This window comes from Calypte anna, chromosome 3, assembly GCF_003957555.1.
Source record: "Calypte anna isolate BGI_N300 chromosome 3, bCalAnn1_v1.p, whole genome shotgun sequence".
Classification (NCBI taxonomy): domain Eukaryota; kingdom Metazoa; phylum Chordata; class Aves; order Apodiformes; family Trochilidae; genus Calypte; species Calypte anna.
In genome coordinates, this window is record NC_044246.1 from 13,841,127 (window position 1) to 13,859,601 (window position 18,475).

The window sequence follows — 18,475 nt, forward strand, 5'->3', positions numbered from 1 at the left end:
CCCTTTAGCTGGCAGCAAAACGCTCTGCCTCGGATAGCCGGGAGTCTGGGTTATGGTTTGGGGCAGCACTAGGCTATGGAAGGAAGGTCTTCTCCAGCCTGACCATTGGCAGGTTTCTCTTCCTCAGGATGGTGTGGAGTCCTACCAATTCATAGGTCCAAGTGTGTAGGTCCTTGCAACAGAGAAGACCCAGCTCCTGCTCCTGTGGTTATAACCTCTCCCTTTCTGTTTCTATGCCCCCAGGCACCGACGCTGGCAGACGGAGCGAGAGGAGCGGGAATAGTATGTCCTTTTTTCAGGGTCTTGTTTCTTCTCATTCTTGATTGTGCGTTCTCTCCTTTTCTCTTGCAGTCTTGCTTCTGAACTAATCTAAGTGGCTTGGAGTTTGGGCTTGGATTTGTGTCTCTCGGTAGATTTGTGATCTCTTTCCCTTCCCTTTGTGTCAGCCACTGCCACAGATGTATGCACCTTAGTTTTCCCCCTTAAACATTCCCTGAGTGCATCAGTGCCAAGAAGCACCCAAGTAAAGGGTCACATATCCCACTCTATCTGCCTGTGTCCAGCTATCCTGCTTTACAGTGGAGAAAATAATCCTGGGTGCCTGAGCCCACAGCATGCTCAGGTGACACTGGGGCATGCTCCTTTGCCTAATCCCTCTTGTGTCAGGGCACCATGAGGGCTCCTCCCATGTCAGCTGCAAGGGCAGGCAAGTGCATGGAGAGGGTATGGCAGACAGCTGCAAGACTTCTCTCGTTTTTCCCTTAACTCTGTGAGGCTGCCAGGACCAGGGCAAGTGTTGACCCTTATCCCTTGCCACCTACCCCCAGCAGGCAGCATGCCCAGCAAGGCAGCACCTTTGTCTTTTCTCTCTTCCCCTGCAGAGGCAAACTTCCTGCCTCAACACTGCCAAGAGCATCCTCCAGCACCTTGGCCTGGCATTGCCCATTAAGCACTGCCACGGAGCCTTCCTCCTCTTTCTTTTTTTTTGCTGTTTTTAATCTTAAGAGCAAACCCCAAACCTTGCTGCATGGATGGTTGGTTTACACTGCAGAGGAGCTGATCAGCCTGCAGTACAGACCCTGCGATGGTCACTCCAGCTAGGAGGCTAATGCATGTTTGAGGTTGGAGCCTTGCTACTGCCTTGCAGTAGTACAGGGATGCTTCTGTTTTTGTGATAGCAATTTGTGCCCAAAAGAGCAGAGTAATTGGAGTTGTGAAAAAAGAGGTGGTGCTAGTTGTGGTATGTGGAGAGGGGACACCTCTAATGCATGTTTGAGGTTGGAGCCTTGCTACTGCCTTGCAGTAGTACAGGGATGCTCCTGTTTTTGTGATAGCAATTTGTGCCCAAAAGAGCAGAGTAATTGGAGTTGTGAAAAAAGAGGTGGTGCTAGTTGTGGTATGTGGAGAGGGGACACCTTAGTCATACTTGAGTGCTTCACTAGTGGTTGGATCTGCTTCAGGAATGTTGGTAAGTAAGGCAGAGGTAGCAGAGCCATCATGCTTTCAGGTTTTTCAGGGAGGCCACCTCACACGTGCTTGTCTCTCTCGTAGGGGCTGCTTGTTCCTGTTCTTATGCTGAAGCTCTCTGCTGGCATCAACCCCTTGAAACCTACTGCTAGACTTGGGACAGTGTTAGTAGCCAGAAACTTGAAAAACCCTGTGGGGCTCAGCAAGGAGACTGTCCTGGCTGTGCTGCTCCAAGGCTGATGGCACATTCCCATCCCAGCTGTTCTGTGCTGAGGTGCAGTGGCAAGTGATGGGTTAGGGACATGCCACCTGGTGCTCCCAGCCCTTGCATGTGCTTGCATTGCTCCTGGTGCAGGAGAACATCCTTCTCTAACATCTCTTTGTCGTAGCCATTGGCACTCTTAATCAGTCATGGCAACCTACTTGCACCTCTGTGTGTAAGGGTGGTGGTCACAGAGCCCTGCAAGGCTTGCTGCTTGCACAGCCACCTCCTGCGTTGCACTGCAGCAAGCCCATTCTGCAGCATGCCTGCCTCGCCTCCTGCAGCCTGCCATTCCCTTGGCCTGAGGATAGCCGTGCCTTGAACCTCATCCTTCTCCCTCCCTGGCAGGAGGAGCACCAAACCTGGGGCAATGGAGAAGGCCTTTAGGGTCCCGTACTTAATCTTATTGCAGTTTAGGATCACCTTCTCACCCCCTGCTTCCTTTGTTAGTGCCTTGCTTGAAAAAGTCTCCTGCTAGGTCCAGGTACCATTGTAACTCTGTCCAGCTTCCCACCTTTGGCAAATTTTGTGCCCCTCTACCTTCTCAGCACTAAGGTCACCCTGATTATCAATTCTGCATCCTACTGAATGGAACTGAATTAGCCTGATCATCTTCTAACATGGCACTCAGTTGTCCCCTCCGGTGCTGCTTTGCTCTGCCTTCTGCTTTTCCAGTACTGAGAAGCCAGAAAGCCCACTGTGCTATTGTGCTGAGATCTCAGAGCTGTGGACAGCAGAAATTCACTCTCAGCAAGGCCTCTGGAATTTTAAAGGGCTAAGGGCCTGAGAGCTTGATGGAAGCCAGCTCTGTGCCTCCAGCAGAGCAGGTGTTGGGCTGCTCAGTCTCAAGGCTATATGCCATGTCTCATCTGTTCTCCTGTAGTCCCATGACCTTCAGCTAATCTCCTTTCCCCTCTCTCTGTTACTTCCAGCAAGGGACTTAAGCAGGTGCTGCTCTGCTCTGAAGAGAGGCCATGTATGTGTCCCATGCTCTTCCCTTCAGCAGAGTCATGGGTGTCTTCACTTGTTATCCTTCCCATCGTATCATCCACCTCTAGTCTCTCAGCTGCCTCGTCTGTCAGATCCTTCTTGAGCCTGTACTTGTTACAGGGAAAACAAGTTTTCATCTGGTATTTTTTCCTTTGTTTTTGGCCTTCAGATCAGCCATCCTTCTTCCACCTCCAAAGTCTTAACCTCCTGTTGTCATCTAGCAAGTGCTATTTAATGTAGGTCTCTGGACCACTTTCTTCTTTGCCATCTCCCCTCTGCCTCCATTCCTAGTGGAGACTGTTGCCTGCTTTGGGTGATTTTGCTGCAGGTTCTTCATCTAGGTCTGTGCCTGGAGTAAACCAGACTGGGATATTCAGCTCTCTTGATTTCCTGTCCTTTAGCCTGTCTTCATTCACTTCTAGCTGCCTGCCCTGCTCCTGCTGGAAGGACTTCCAGGCAGCAGGCCCTGCTGAGGCTGTGGAGCAGGCTGGGCTGAGCATGGCTCTAGGCAGCACTGTTGTTGGGGCTCAGCTGCATTCAGTCTTCCAAAGCACTAAGTGTGGGGAGGATGTGTGTAGCAGGAATATGGCCCACCAGACTCCCAGCCTTCCTCTTCCCCAAGTCAAATGAGTCCCTCCTGGATGGGCTGCTGCCAAGGGCTCTCCAGACAGCAGAGCACCAGGCAGCTGCACCAGAGCCAGAGGGGCTGTGGTACCTGTTGGTTCTCACCTCCACTCCTCTGTCTAAACCCTGCAATAAACAGACCTAGTCTGTCCTCCATGGCAGCTGCCTCCTTGGAGGGGATCCTGTGTAGCACAGGGTCCTCTCGAGAGGTGCTGAGCAAGTGGCACAAGGTGGCTGCTGGGCATAGGGTGCTATCTGAGGTCTTTGCTTACTGCTACCCTCTACTCTCTGATCTTTTCTCTCTCCATCTCACCTGAGGCAAAGAGACCTGAATTAACCTCTGATCTGCTGGGTGCTCTTGGTTCCTGTCCAGACTGCCTTCTTGCATCATCTAACTTTCTCCCTCACCTCCCACTTGTCATTTTAGCGTAGCCTCCGCCCTGCACTCCGACAACCATGACCGCTATGAGCGCCTCACCTCTGTCTCCAGCTCTGTGGACTTCGACCAGAGGGACAATGTGAGTAGCAACAAGAATCAAACACCTCTCCTTTGAGTGACCAGGAGCCCAAAGTTCATCTGAACCAAGGGCTTCTCAGAAAAAACACTTCCCATTCCTGGGCCTTAGGTCCCACGCCTTGTGGTGTGTGAACGTGGTATATAGAACTTGAGGAGACATAACTATGTGGCTTCCAGACACTTAAATAAGTAGGCTGTACATCCCAATGGCTTAACAGTTGTCTGTCCAATCTATCACCTCAGCATTACAAACAATACTTGCCAGCTCCTCCTTACACCACGGTCTACCTCTACTGCTATTTTGCTCTCATAAGGGGAGGCACAATAGGATAATGGTATCATGGATGAGTGGTAAAGCTCCCAGGTAGTATTCTTCCCCCAGGTGTCCTTTGAGAAGCACTGGCTTGGCCTGGCCTGCCTCCTCAGCAGTCCCTGCTGAACTCCTCTTGTCCTGGATGATGGCTAAAATACTTGTATGGTGAATTTTCTGGGTGGCCCTAGGCTGTGGAGAGCTTTTATGCTAGCCAGGAGTCCATGGGTCATCTGTGAAGCTGAGGTGCCAGTTGGTAGGGGACAGCCACATGCCAAAGTCCAGCCTATGTTGTGCCACATGAAGTAGTGCTGTCATCTCTGTCACCTTGGCCCATCTGTGGACATCAGGGTGCTCATGGTCTGTCACACTCTGAACCAAATCTGTGGAGGTGCAAGGACACCAGCCTGGTCCTCTGAGCCCTAGAGGAGGGAGCAGAGGTAAGGGAACACAAAGTGATGAAAGACCTTCCTGTATTCTTTCTGCACAGGGTTTCTGCTCCTGGCTGACAGCCATCTTCAGGATAAAGTAAGTGCCTCAGGGCCTGCATGGGGAAGCCACATGGGGAGGAAGGAGAGAGGTGGGGCAGGGCATTGAGACACTCAGCACAGTACAGCTGTGTGAAGTCACTGTCCTTGCTGCAGCCCCTTTGATGAACGCAAGTAAAGTGTCCTCTGGAGAGGATGAGCAAAGAGACAACTAGATGAGGAGTCCTGAAGCCAAGATTAAGGTCACACAGTGAGTCTGTGACAAAAGAGAGCGCCCAGCTCAGGTGTCCCCTGCCTCAGTCCCATCTCAGACATGCTGCTCCTCTGCAGAGATGCTCCTCTCCCTGGGACTCCTGCTAGGAATGCTGCTCTCTGACTACAAAGAGGGTACTGAAGGATGCACCCCCAAATTGATGATGCCCAGGAGTAGGCTCATAAGCACTTCTTGACTTCCATCCTGTATCTCAGCAGAAGGGTGTGAGTTGGGGTTTGTGTGTGTTCAGCTGCCTGTCCTGGGGAGCAGAGGGCAGGGGTCTGGGGCTCCAGTAACCATTGCACAAGCAGGTTTCTGCCCAAGTTGGTTCAAGGCTGGGTGCTGGGCTCCCTACCCCAGGGCCTGGCTCTGGCTCTGTAGGAGGAGTACCAGGGTTATGTGTGGGCTCCAACTAGGAGGGCAGCCAGGATCCTATGCTTTTCTCCATCACTTAAGGAAATGCAGAAGATTGCCTAATGATCTTTCTTTCCCTGGCAGGGATGACGAGATCCGGGACAAGTGCGGGGGTGATGCAGTGCACTACCTGTCCTTCCAGAGGCACATCATCGGGCTGCTGGTGGCAGTGGGTGTGCTCTCTGTGGGCATTGTGTTACCTGTAAACTTCTCAGGGGACCTGCTAGGTGAGAGCTTTGGTTTGGCTGGGGGAGCTGCTTTCAACATGGTGTCCCAGACCACTGGGTGGAGTGGAGGGCAGGACAGGACAGGACTAGCACAGGCAGCTGTCTTACTTTGTGTATAGTGCATCTAGAGGGTCATCCTGGGCAGTTGGGGTTTTGGGGTGTTCTGCAGGTGACATTCCTGCTGTAGCACACTACAGTGGTGCTCTGTGCCTCTGTATAACTGAATGTGCTTGTGCCTGCCTCTTTCTCCCTAGAAAACAACGCCTACAGCTTTGGGAGAACAACTATCGCTAACCTGAATTCTGGGTATGTGTGGGCAGGGGTGGAATGGATAATTGAGGCCCTCTGGGGGTATTTTGTAAATGTCCACTTGCTGCAAAGCCTCACCTTGAAGGCTGCATTTCTGCCCTTGCTGTGAGGCTACTATCCCTGCTCCAATTTCTAGGCTGAGCTCCTGGAAGTTGGTAGTAGGGCATGTGGGTGCTGCGCAGGTCATGCTGCTTGTTAGCTCTGTGCCTTCAGGGCCTGACCAGCCCTACACAGGCTTCTAGTGGCAACCTTGCATTGACCTTTGTGGTCTCCATTGTGACAGGAATAACTTGCTGTGGCTGCACACGTCTTTTGCCTTCCTGTACCTGCTGCTGACAGTGTACAGCATGCGCCGGCACACCTCCAAGATGCGCTACAAAGAGGATGACTTGGTGAGCAGGATCTGGCCACTCTCCCAGGCACATTTTCCCATGCCCTTCTATCAAGTCAGGTAGCCTTGGAGAGTGTACTGAGCATCCCACTTCCATCCTTTCATTCTACCTGCCAAAGGCAGATCTCCTCTAGAGCAGCAGCCTGTGGGGATAAGAGAAGCTTGTGCTGGGTGAACTTGTGCAAGGGACCCCATGCCTTCTTCAGCCATTGCTCCAGCTGCTTTTACCTCCCACTTTTAAGGGTAGCCCCTGTTTCTGTTCAGGCAGCTGCAGCATAAGCCCCTAGCCTGTGCATCTGCAGCACACCAGGATGCAGCTAGTTAGGAGAGGCAAAGCTCTAGGTGGTAGAAGTGATGTAGGCTGCCCTTTCTTGTCACTGACTCAGGCATTGGGTTTTTTTGCTGCAATCTGTGTTTCATACCATCCACATCTACCTACCCTCTCCTTTTTTCTTCCTCCAGGTTAAGCGAACTCTCTTCATCAATGGGATCTCAAAATATGCTGAGCCAGAGAAGATCAAGAAGCATTTTGAGTGAGTCTCACTGTGTCCCTAATTACAGGGTGCTCTGTAATGGAGATGTTTTGATTGGGGTAGTGTTAGTGTTACCTGGAAGGGCTGAGAGCACACACTGAGAGCAGGAAGCTGGTAAAAATCAGTTAACACTTTTTTTTTTGGCATTTTACAGTTATTTTTCTGCACAAATTTTGATCTGAATGTGCACTGCTTGGTTTTGAGCCCTGGGATACACCCAGCTATCTCTTGCAGAGCCATATGGGGTGGGCATGGTAAGCAGTGGACAGAGCATGTCCTGAGACGCAGTCAAGTTCAGAGATGAGATGCAGGCAGGAGACGCTCAAGCAGTCTCTGTAGGATGTTGTGCTGCTTCTGTCCCACTCACAGTCCTTGTAGAAAAGTATGTATTTTTGGTTTTTAACAAAAAAAATCAGTTCCTCTTTTGTCGGGACCTCAGCACACTGTCAGGGCTATGTTTAGAAGCAGCGTGGGGACAGGAGAAATGCTTAGTACCCTTTGGTAACCCTTCCACCTCTTCCCAACACCAACCCATGAAACTCATGATGGCAGAGGCGGTGTGGGTCCAAATTGGTGCCTTGCTGCCACAAAGCAAACATCCAAACAGGGTTTTCCTGCTGAAGACTGGAGGACGTAGTATTTTCCCCATGTGTTGCCTCTGCTAGGAGGGATGGAACACGCAGGCTCCCCTGCTGCCCCGAGTGTGCTCTTGCTGTATCATGACACTCAGCTTAGGACAGGAGAGCAGTCCTGGACGTGTGGGGTTTGCTTGAGGGTACCTTTGGTGCCAGGCGTGATGAGCTGGTGTTTCCTGTCTGCAGGGAGGCCTATGCCAACTGCACTGTCCTGGAGGCCCGTCCCTGCTATGATGTGGCCCGGCTGATGTTCCTCGATGCAGAGAGGTAACCCCTCATTTGTGAGAGAGGGCAGGGTGGGTAGGGACTGTGGGCTTGTCCTCCAGTCTGGTGACACAGGACCTTTTCTGAGCCACCCTCTTTCTTTCTTTTCTTTCCTTCTCTTCTGCTCTCCTGTTTCAGGAAGAAGGCTGAGCGTGGACGAATCTACTTCACCAACCTGCAGAGCAAGGAGAACACCCCATCCATGATCAACCCCAAGCCCTGTGGCCACCTATGCTGCTGTGTCATCAGGGGCTGTGAGGAGGTGGGGGCAGTGCTGGAGGTATTAGGTAGTGGGACACATGGGAGCTTGGGTTTCTAGATCTCTGTTCTGACTCCTGTGCCCCTGCCCAGGTTGAGGCCATTGAGTACTATACCAAGCTGGAGGAGAAGCTCAAAGATGACTACAAGAGGGAGAAGGAAAAGGTGAATGAAAAGCCTCTGGGGATGGCCTTTGTCACCTTCCACAATGAGACCATCACAGCCATGTGAGTACAAAGGGTCCTGTTGCCCAGGAAGCTGGTCTGTCCAAGCTCTCACCTAAAATTAGGGGGATGCCATCAACCACTAAGGTGTCCCCCTCAGCTTGTTCCTGCCAGCTGTGTCAGCATTTCCCTCTTTATCTTCTCCAGAATCCTCAAAGATTTCAATGCTTGTAAGTGCCAGGGCTGTGCATGCCGTGGGGAGCCCAGGGCCTCCTCCTGCAGCGAGTCCCTCCACGTATCCAACTGGACTGTCAGCTACGCCCCTGACCCACAGAACATCTACTGGTGAGCAGCTCCATGGTGCTCAGCAGGTCCTGTCTAATGGGCAATGGGTGTACCCTCCCTGACTCCTTCACAATCTGCTCCTCTGGTAACTGAATGAGTTTATTCCTGCTGGAGCCTAGCCTGGCTGAGTTAAAGGTCTGACCTGACTTGGAGGGGGAAAGTCTTGGATTGGCAACCTAATGCTGTTCATGCAGGAAGGATCATGGTGTGGATGTGAAGCCCCAGACCTCCCTTCTCCTGCATGCAGCCACCCTGACACTCCTTTCCCCCTCCCAGGGAACACCTCTCCATCCGGGGCTTCATCTGGTGGATTCGCTGCCTTGTGATCAACGTTGTCCTCTTCATCCTCCTCTTCTTCCTCACTACTCCTGCTATCATCATCACAACTATGGACAAGTTCAATGTCACCAAGCCTGTGGAGTACCTCAATGTAAGGCCTTTGGAGATGGATACAGGATGGGTAGCATGGGAACCACTCTGAGGCACAGCAGCCCCTGCTAGGGAAGGTGTAGGGACAGACATCATCGGTGTTTCCCAGGTCCCATCATCCTGACCATGAGGGGGGTGCTAAGCCCAGTCTGGATGCAGTAGCAGCTGTGGTGCTGGGGACTTAGCATCAGCAAAGGCAGCTGTACCTGTGGCTGGTGCAAGAACTGCTGTACCATGTAACACATGGTCTTTTTTCTGCCTCATTGCAGAACCCCATCATCACCCAGTTCTTCCCCACCTTGCTGCTGTGGTGCTTCTCTGCTTTGCTGCCCACCATTGTGTATTACTCTGCCTTCTTTGAAGCACACTGGACCAGGTAAGGACAGCCAACACCCATTTTTAGTCATACTCAGCCTGCTGTCTGGCCACTAAGCACTTTTCACTGATGTGAAATTCCTGGCTGGGTCCTTCTGATTGAAATTCTGTCTTCTGTCCAAGCATGGTGTTATGTTGCACCTCTTGGACTCCTGGGGTCTGCAGTGGATAGCTGTTCTGGCAGTCCTTAGCCGCTGTTGTGCAGTGTGGTTGTCTGAGCAGAGGCTGACATAGATCTACAAGAAGAAGAATGCTGGGAGGAGTTGGGGCTGGTCACTGTGAGAAGTACTCCTAGTGAGGGAAGTCTTGGCTCAGGTGTGGTGTGTGCCTGTACTAATGTGTAAGTCACAGTTTTTCCAAGGAAAAGTCACTTCAGCTGCTATGGCTTCTGGACATAGGGAAGGTACTTGGAGTGCAGAACACTAGAAAGATGCTGCTTGTGTGGCAGATTCCCCACAGCTCACAGTGTGAGCTTTGTTTTCTACTCTGTAGATACCAGGTCTAGGAGGGCCTGTGAAACAAGGCAGGAGGAGCTGGGACTCCAGAACAGACCTCATACACACTGGAGGGAAAGGGCCCATATTCATGTACCAACAGTGGGAAAGATAGGATTCAGATTAGATCCTGGGAAGTGCTTTCTAATGAGAAAGTGATGGGGCATCAATCCTGGGGTTGATGAGGCAACAGTGAAAAGTTAACAGCCTCCTCTCTGCCCTCAGATCTGGAGAGAACAGGACAACCATGCACAAGTGTTACACCTTCCTCATCTTCATGGTCTTGCTGCTGCCATCATTGGGCCTGAGCAGGTAGGAGCGATGGGAATTGAAAGTAAGTACAGAGACCTGGAGCACAGGGAGGGTTGAGATGCACTCTTTTTTGTTCTCCTACATTAAATCCTTTCTCTGCTGCACAAGTGCCCTGGTCATCATCCCCTTGGGGAGGTGGCATTTAGTTCTGTTTGTGAGCTAGGCCAAGCCATACCTCTCTGGGTCTCTAGGAGCTTATTAAAATCAATTTGCAAGTGCATTAACACGTGTTACAAATAATGCATCAAAAATGGGCACAGTTGGTGGATGCATGTAGAAAGTCTGCTCAAGGTCTGCTGAAGAAGGCATTCCCCACCTCTGTGCTCTTTGTGCATTCTGAATTTTGCACAAAACCAGTGAATTCTGAATTTGAGCCACAACTGAGTAGGTTGCAGTGCTTGGCTGTGTTGGGGTAGCTGCGTGTAGGCTGCAGCCATGCTCGTCTCTTCAGATCTGAGCCCCAATGTTCCTGCAGAGATTATAGAAATAACCTATGGCAAATGGTGGTGCATCAGTCATTGGCATGAGCTCCTAGCACTAAACAGTGGCTGAGCAGGAAAGCTGTGAGGAAAGAGAAGCTGAAGGGTAGGAGTGGTATGAAGGCTTCTCGTTTACTTGCACACTTTGGGATAGTTGATCTACACTCCCTGAGGTGTCAGAGGATTGGATGGTTTTGTATTTTAAAAAAAAAAAAAAACCTCAAAAAACCCAACTAAAGACTATGAGTTTTGTTTCTCCCAAGAGATTTTTTTTAATCTTTCTTTTTGATGGTACCTTGTACCTAACACTGTAGAGTCAGTTGCCTGTTCCTTGCATAGATAGTTGTGCCTAAAGAGAGGGAAGAGGAAAACATGGGGTAAAGGAAGAAGAAGACATGAGATTGTGAAGCTTTACATCCCTTTTTGGGTGTCACTGTTTTCCCAGTGTCTGGTTTACGTAGTTGCTGGTGATATACCCCACAACACACAAAACACGAAACAAAACAGTCCATGCTCAGAGCTTTGGGTCCTTCTACAGCAGCTTTTAATACTTGCAAGTGCGTGTCTTTATATTGCTGCTTCTAACTGTTCCTCTTTTCTTCTTGCCCCCTCCCCCCCACAGCTTGGATGTGTTTTTCCGCTGGTTGTTTGACAAAAAGTTCCTCGCTGAAGCCGCCGTGCGATTTGAGTAAGTGGAGTTGGGCAGAAAACCCTTCTTTGCAGTGGGGGGAGATTCTTGTTGGTGTCCAAAGCTACTGAGGGCTGCTGCCCTGCAAGGAGGGGAATGCCTACTGCAGCCTGGTTGTACCACCCCAGGTGTGTGTTCCTGCCAGACAACGGGGCCTTCTTCGTCAACTATGTCATCGCTTCTGCCTTCATTGGGAATGCCATGGACCTGCTGCGCATCCCGGGATTGCTCATGTACATGATACGCCTCTGCCTGGCCCGCTCGGCTGCTGAGCGGAGGAACGTCAAGCGAGTATGTAGCGGGGCTGAGGGGGGGAGTTGTGGCTCCCACCCAGGGGTGGGTTGTGCTGTGGTGCAGCCCAGATAGGGCTTGCCCGATGCTGAGTGTACAGCTGGGTGTGTTGCACACCCCTGCTCTGCTCCCGCCATCATGCTGATGGGCCTCTGATCCCTGGTGCAGCACCAGGCCTACGAGTTCCAGTTTGGGGCTGCTTACGCCTGGATGATGTGCGTCTTCACTGTGGTCATGACATACAGCATCACCTGCCCCATCATCGTTCCCTTTGGTAAGTGATACCCCTCCACCTCCTTGTGTCGAGGGGGTGGGTGAGGTCTTCTCTGTCAGTCACAGGCACTGGGAAAGAGGCCGATTCCCCACTCTGCTGGCATCCCTCCCTTTCTCCCAGGGCTCATGTACATGCTGCTTAAGCACCTGGTGGACCGATACAACCTGTATTATGCTTACCTGCCTGCCAAGCTGGACAAGAAGATCCACTCAGGGGCTGTGAACCAGGTGGTGGCAGCCCCCATCCTCTGCCTCTTCTGGCTTCTCTTCTTCTCCACCATGCGCACAGGTGAGCACTGGTCTGGGATGCCAGCCCCTGGCCTCCTGTAGAGCCACTTCCCTGGCCAGGCTGTGATCCTGGCAGCCCCTAGACACAGAGCATGGTCAGGGTCCCACTGACACCACCACTTCGGTTTTCCTTTGCCTTAGGGTTCCTGGCCCCCACTTCCATGTTCACCTTTGTGGTTCTTGTGATCACCATTGTGATCTGCCTATGTCACGTCTGCTTTGGGCACTTCAAATACCTCAGCGCTCACAACTACAAGGTGAGGTGGGGATGCAGGATCCTTCTCCTTGGGAGCACAACTCAGCAGTGAAACAGTGGGGGCTCTGTGGGAGGCCCCAGACTGTTCACTGGCAGAGCATCTCAACCCTGGCTTTGCAGAGGGGACAGTTCCAAGGCTGTCCCTGCTGCCTGTATGCCTCTCCTCTGGTGGGACAGTAGATATGTTGCCGTAGCACTTTCTATTTCTTCATTCCTCTCCAGATTGACCACACAGAGGTGGACGCCATAGAAAGTAGGCAGAATGGGAGACCTGCCACCAGTCTGCCAGCTCCCAAATCAGCTGTGAGTCTCTGTCCCCACCTCCACGCCCTGGCGCTCCCCTTACCCGGGTTCCTGTCTGAGTATCTCGTTCATCACCTCTCTGAGGCAGCTGCCAAAGTCTCCCAGTGAGTGTGGGAGGCAAGTGTTGGGCACTGAGCCCCTCACCTGAGCTGGGGGATGAAGCGTTACACACGCACGCACACACACACACACACATGCACCCTTCTCTTTAGACACTGTGCTTTTACTTTCTACCTCTCTCTGCTGGGGCAGTGCATCCAGCCAGGTCAGTCTCCCTTCTCAGTGTGCATCTCTGCATTCTGGCCCGTCAGTAAAGGCTGTCACCCACTGGGCCAGTCCTAGCACTAATGCAAAGTGTTTTCTGTGGGCATTGTCTTGAAGGCTCTAAGTGTTTTGGGGACTCTCTCGATCCCCACTCAGTTCTCTGAGCTTCTCCTTGGCTCACTGGTTCATTTTAGCTGCTTCCTTCCACGAGTTTTTTCTAGTTGGGGTCTGCACTGACTGTTCAGGGGGTACATGCAGAGATGGGGTGAAGCAGAGCCTCCTGCTTCCTTGGGAGAGGAAGGCTGAGGTGTGAACATGTAATCCAGACTCCTCCACAGTCTCCATGTATCTAAGGGCAGTGGCATCTCTCCAAAAGGAGATTCCCTATAGGAGGCAGGCACAGCCTCAGAGGGAGGGACACATGCCCTGGCAAAAAAGGAGACAGTCTTCCAGCCCACATGGGCTCCAGTGAGCTGAGAAGCCCTGTGCTCTCCCAGCCCTGGCTCCCTGGGGGTGTTGCAGGATGCTGGGGTTTGACACATCCACTGCTGCAGGATCAAGCCAGCTCAGCTTTTCCCCCTTCCCACGGTACATCCCATGGAGTCCGGACCCTTCTTTGCCCTCTCAGAATATTCCAACACTCAGCCTCTTGCGTGCTGCTCTGTCCCCTGGGCTCACATGTGTTTCTGCTCTCTCCCCACCCCATGCCCTGGCAGAAGTACATCGCCCAAGTGCTTCAGGACTCGTCTCCCGAGGGTGAAGCGACCGAGTCGGAGGAGCAGGGGTCGCAGGACGAGGAGCTCATCAATGCAGATGGCATGAACGACACGGATTTCCAGTCGTGTGAGGACAGCCTGATAGAGAACGAGATCCACCAGTAGGGACCTCGAAGGGTGGGAGGGGAAGGAGGCCCAGGAGCGGGGCAGACTGTGAGACCTGGGGAGAGGGACCTGAGGGTGCTGGCCACTGCCCTCACCCACCCACCCCCCGGGGCCGCTGCCTTCCGTGAGGGCAGGGGCCCTGCTGCAAGCCCTCCATTTCCCTGCCCTTCCACCCCTGCGCCAGCCCGGCAGCTCAGCGGGCATGCGCTTTACTAGCTACCTTCTTTAATGCATCTCTGGACCCCAAAACCCTGGGGGCTGGGGAGGAGGGGGACTGTGACCCCCACGGTGGTGCTGTGGACCTGCAGGAAGGAGGAAGGCTGGGTAATTTGTGGGGAAGGGCACAAGGGGAATTTCCGTGGTCTTTTCAGCAGGCCACGCTGTTCCCCGTCCTCCTGGTGAGAAACACTAATAGTTTATTAGATTTACAGGAAGGTAAAGGCTAAAGGAAAGCTTTAGTCAATGTGTTGGAAGCCCCATCTGGGGAGAGGGGTGGCTTCTCTTGCATCTTCTGCCCTTGCCCAGCCCCTAGCAGGATCCACTTGGTGTGACATACCAGGAGCTGGGCTAGGTGCAGGAGGTGGTGACAGAAACTTTCCCCCTCCCCACAGGGAAGGTGACAGCCTGGCCTTGTGATCAGGGGTGGCATCACCCTGGGGAGGGGGCATGGGTTTGGAGTGATCTGATCAGGCCCTCACAAGATGAGGGGTGCTGAGGGCATTTCTCAAGGGTTGGAGGAGGTGCAGGCAGCCTCTCTCCCAGGTTCTGTCCTCTCCTGCCCCAGGGGCCCAGGCAGGGTATTGCAACGTCATTTAAAGTGGCATTTATTTTGCACATTTTACCCCCCTTTCAAACGAAAATCAACCTGACTCCCATGTGGTACCGCACCCCTCTTTGCTGCCCTGAGTCTGCACAACAGGATCAGGCATGGGGGGGCTGTGCTTGGGGGTCTCCTGGGTGCTAGGGAGAGAGGGGAGAAAGGGTCCTGGGTTGCAGGCCCTTGGCACCCTGTGGGGTCCATGCTGCCTGGTTGTAATGGGGTCCATGGCCTGCCTTCCCCAAGCTGCCACAGGGATGTTCCTCAGCTGAGGCAGTTGGAAAGGGAGGGAGTCCTGGAAGAGAAGCCCCTGGGAGCCCTCTCCAAGCAAGCCCACCATCTTCAGGAGCACAAAAGCCTTTTGGGGCTGCACTGGCTTTCTTCAGCTGCCCAGACTGTGTGTAAGCCCCTCTGGCATCACCCTGCCTGAAAGCGGGGGGCTGTGCCTCCCCTACCTCTGACCTCACCTCCTCCCTGGTGATAGCTGTGTTTGGAGGCAGTGAGGGGACAGGATGGATGAGAGAGGTGAACTGAAGCCCCTGCCATCTGCAGGGAGGTCTGACCCTATTTGAAGGCTCTTTTTGAGGGGGTTCCTGGATAGGATCAGTTGCCCTCAATTGCTTCCCCCCCTCCCCTTGTGTAAAATGTAAAAGAAAATAATAAATCTCCCTGCTACTGAGCTATATTTATTTCCCTCAACCCCCTGCCACCATCCTGTTCGGTGCTCATTGCAGACACTACCACCCTACCTTTGCCTGTCATCTGTGGGTGCTGCTCCAGCTCGCTGAGGCTGTGCCCTCCAGGGTCTGATAGTGCCGGGTGGAAGGTGACAGTCAGTGCTTTGAACTTTTCAATCACCCGGCTGGCTCTAGAGCTCCAAGCACTTTAATAGACCTGAAGAAGTAAAGCATCAGCCCTGCCCAGCTCTGCTCCAGGGAAGGGTGGTCACAATCCATGGCTTTTCTCTCCTTTGTCCCTGTTAGAGGAGGGAAGCCAGAAACACTGAGCAGGCCAGGGGCTGCTCTGTGGAGGACACAGCTGACTTTCCTGTATACCTCTATAGGAATCTCAGGCTCCAAGGAAAGGGTGGATGAAGGGGAAGAGATGAGGGTCTTTGATACGTGGGGAGGGCACGCTGCTCTGGCTCCCAGGGCTCAGCTGGTGCTGGAGCACATGTGAGTGCAGAGGGATGCAGTGAGTGTCACTCTTCCCTTCAGGGATGGGCTACAAATGAAATGAGTATGTGAGCTAAAAGCTCCCTGTCCACTCCCAGGCTGGGGTGGGGAGGATATTGATCCTGCTTCCCTCTTCTTGCAAATACCCATTGCCCTTGCCCCTGGTCCAGCGGGTGGGCTGGGTTGTTCCAGGCTCTAGGTACAGCCATGGCGTGGGCTGCCTTTGTGGCTGTCAGGACTCTGCCTGTGGAGAGCTGTGTGTTCCAAGTGGCACTGTCTGTGTAGAGACGTGTATAATACCCTGTATATATTTGTGTACAAAAGAAAACAGGAAAAAAAAAAAAAAAAAGGAGCTATTGTTCTTGCGGTCTTTTCTTTGTGGAGAGGGTGGGGGGCTGGGACCTGGGCGGAGAGGACCCCAGCTGCGGCAGGGATGCAGGAGCATGCGTGACGAAAAAGGAGGGGCTGGGGGATGTTGCATGCTCCCCCTGTGCAAGCACAAGCCCTGCCCTTCTGCTGGGAACCCAGCTGTGGCTCAGGAGCTCTCCAAGCCCAAGCAGGTTTCCTTCCATTGTGCAGAGGCATCAAAGACTGCTGCTAAAAGGTGTATGGGGATGGGATGCATAGGGAATAGTGTGGAAGAGGAGCTTTGCAAGTAGCCTCGGTCCCAGTAGCAATTTATATGGCCACTCCTATACCCATCACCTAGCCTGGTTTGGGTGGGCACCTAAAGGCTTTGGGAAAGGCAGAAAGGTGCCAGACCCCTGGAGTGCAGTTTGGCTGGGATTGCTCTCTGGCCACACAATGCAGGGGGAGGCAGCAAGCAGCTCCTTGCTGCTCTTAGGTGCAGGCTGGAGCAGGGGTGGTTCCCAGGCAGCGGCAGCCCTGGCCAATAGCCGAGCACCATCACTGATCTGTGTATGGTGGCTGTTGCTGGAGGATGGCGCAACACAGAGGTGAGGTGTGGGGCAGAGAGAGGTAACCTCGGCCACCCACCTCCATTCCTGCTTCACTGGGCTCAGTCCCTGTGCTGTCACGTGCCAACAGCGTGGTGTGAGGAGGGAACAAAAAGTTCTTCCCCTGGCAACCCCCAGCTGAAGGGCTGGGAAGAAGCAATGCCTGGGTACAGACAAAGAGAACCAAAGACAAAAAAAGAATGGTGCCTGCTGCCAAGTTCCTGCAGGAACCACTGCGAAGGAAAGTTTGAGGGAAGAAGGAAATTGTGCAGGTATTCATGGGAGATCCCACAAGTGACAGGATGTGGGGCACCCTGCATGACAGGATTAGACAGGAGCTGTCCTTTACCCCAGCAGGGTCAGCTGTGAAAGCAGCTTTAAAGGCCACCTAAGGGTAATAGGCAAGAGATGAACAGACCAAGGGCATGGTAATGACAGGCATTATTCTGGGTGGATCTGAGTGGGCAGGGTGGTCAGTGGTGGTCAAGGCCTGAGAAAAAGCTGGCAGAGCCATTCAGGTACAAGCCCAGAGCAGAACAAACTTTTGCATTGCAGGTCTGCTTGCTTCTTGTCAGAGGGTGCACTGCTGCTTGCAGCTTGGTGCAGAGCTGACTGGTGACCCCAGGGAGAACCGGGACATCTCACTTCCAGTCTGTGGGCAGTGACACAGTTGCCTTCTAGCTGAGGATAAGCTGGAGTGGTTGCTGCAGTGCCCCAAAGCCTCCTCAGTGGCAGGGTGGGCAGAACAAGCTGTGGTGGGTTCCCCTAGATGGGGCTGGGGCAGCTCTGGTGGCTTCTGGCCAAAGCTATAGTGTGCCTTTGTAGTTGCGGCACCAGGGCCGTGCTTCAGCTGGCTTTGGATGTCCTGGTTGCCCTTCCCTCAAGCAAGAGATACAGCTCCTGACCCAATAAACAACCTGCTTCCTGCTTAGCAAGAAGCTTCCCCCAGTCCTGGCTTGAGCCAGGGCAGAACGATTTCTCCTTTCAGTAATCTTTCAGTTAAGTCTCTTCTAAATGACTGCACTTTCTGAAGTTAACAGTGTATTTTTCAATGTCTGCTTCTAGGACTGATAACTCCTGATGTTTATACTTTCTGCTAAGGTAATGGTATGAGTGGTATGCAGAAAGGCTCTTGCTGATCCTTACTCCTTTAGAAACCAAGGTCACTTGCTAAATTTCCTATGTGCTGTAAGTGGAAGTGTGTAAATGGGTTGCACCTGTAGGGAGGAGCAGATGGGACAGCTGACCCAAAACTGACCAGCGAATTATTTAATCTCATACACACTGTGCTCAGTAAAAAGCTGAGGGATCACGAGGATCAAGCTCTCTTCTTCCATTGCCAGCATCTGAGGAGGATGCCTTCAGTCTCAGTCTGTGCATTTCTATATCCAGTTCCTGTCTGCTGCTGAGTCCAGTCTGAGATTTTCCCAGTGCCAGCACTGCAACATTGGTGGTGACCTGATCGTCATCAGGGGAGCTCGATGTTGGTTTTGCATATCTTTGTATATATTTCCTTATTTTCCTATTACTATTATTATTCCTTTTTCACATTACTGTTACTTCATTAAAGCTGTTCTAATTTTTTTTCCAGCAAATGGGGTGAGCACACCCTCCCACCCTGCAACCTGGCATGAGGAGAGGATAAGGAGCCCCACATTTGGTGACACCCCTTGGTCTCACCATGTTCAGCCCTAGCACCAGAAGGACAGCAATGCAGAGCTTCTTTCCAGCCATGGGGTTGGG

At 52.6% G+C, this 18,475-nt stretch overlaps 1 protein-coding gene across 1 annotated transcript in view; it reads left to right on the forward strand.

Moving 5' to 3' along the window:
- The window catches only part of TMEM63B (transmembrane protein 63B), a 48,421-nt gene extending 32,296 nt beyond the window's left edge, over nt 1-16,125 (forward strand). Inside the window, exons 4-24 of the mRNA XM_030448740.1 lie at nt 244-282; nt 3,771-3,861; nt 4,661-4,698; nt 5,410-5,552; nt 5,807-5,858; nt 6,145-6,253; nt 6,715-6,785; nt 7,607-7,687; nt 7,823-7,946; nt 8,036-8,169; nt 8,314-8,451; nt 8,728-8,881; nt 9,150-9,256; nt 9,975-10,061; nt 11,163-11,228; nt 11,357-11,519; nt 11,688-11,793; nt 11,914-12,081; nt 12,222-12,337; nt 12,559-12,639; nt 13,620-16,125. Of these exons, the coding sequence (XP_030304600.1) occupies nt 244-282; nt 3,771-3,861; nt 4,661-4,698; nt 5,410-5,552; nt 5,807-5,858; nt 6,145-6,253; nt 6,715-6,785; nt 7,607-7,687; nt 7,823-7,946; nt 8,036-8,169; nt 8,314-8,451; nt 8,728-8,881; nt 9,150-9,256; nt 9,975-10,061; nt 11,163-11,228; nt 11,357-11,519; nt 11,688-11,793; nt 11,914-12,081; nt 12,222-12,337; nt 12,559-12,639; nt 13,620-13,784 (2,233 nt within the window). The 3' untranslated portion in view covers nt 13,785-16,125. The remainder of the gene's footprint in view (nt 1-243; nt 283-3,770; nt 3,862-4,660; nt 4,699-5,409; nt 5,553-5,806; nt 5,859-6,144; nt 6,254-6,714; nt 6,786-7,606; nt 7,688-7,822; nt 7,947-8,035; nt 8,170-8,313; nt 8,452-8,727; nt 8,882-9,149; nt 9,257-9,974; nt 10,062-11,162; nt 11,229-11,356; nt 11,520-11,687; nt 11,794-11,913; nt 12,082-12,221; nt 12,338-12,558; nt 12,640-13,619) is intronic.
- The last annotated feature ends 2,350 nt before the right edge of the window (nt 16,126-18,475 follow it).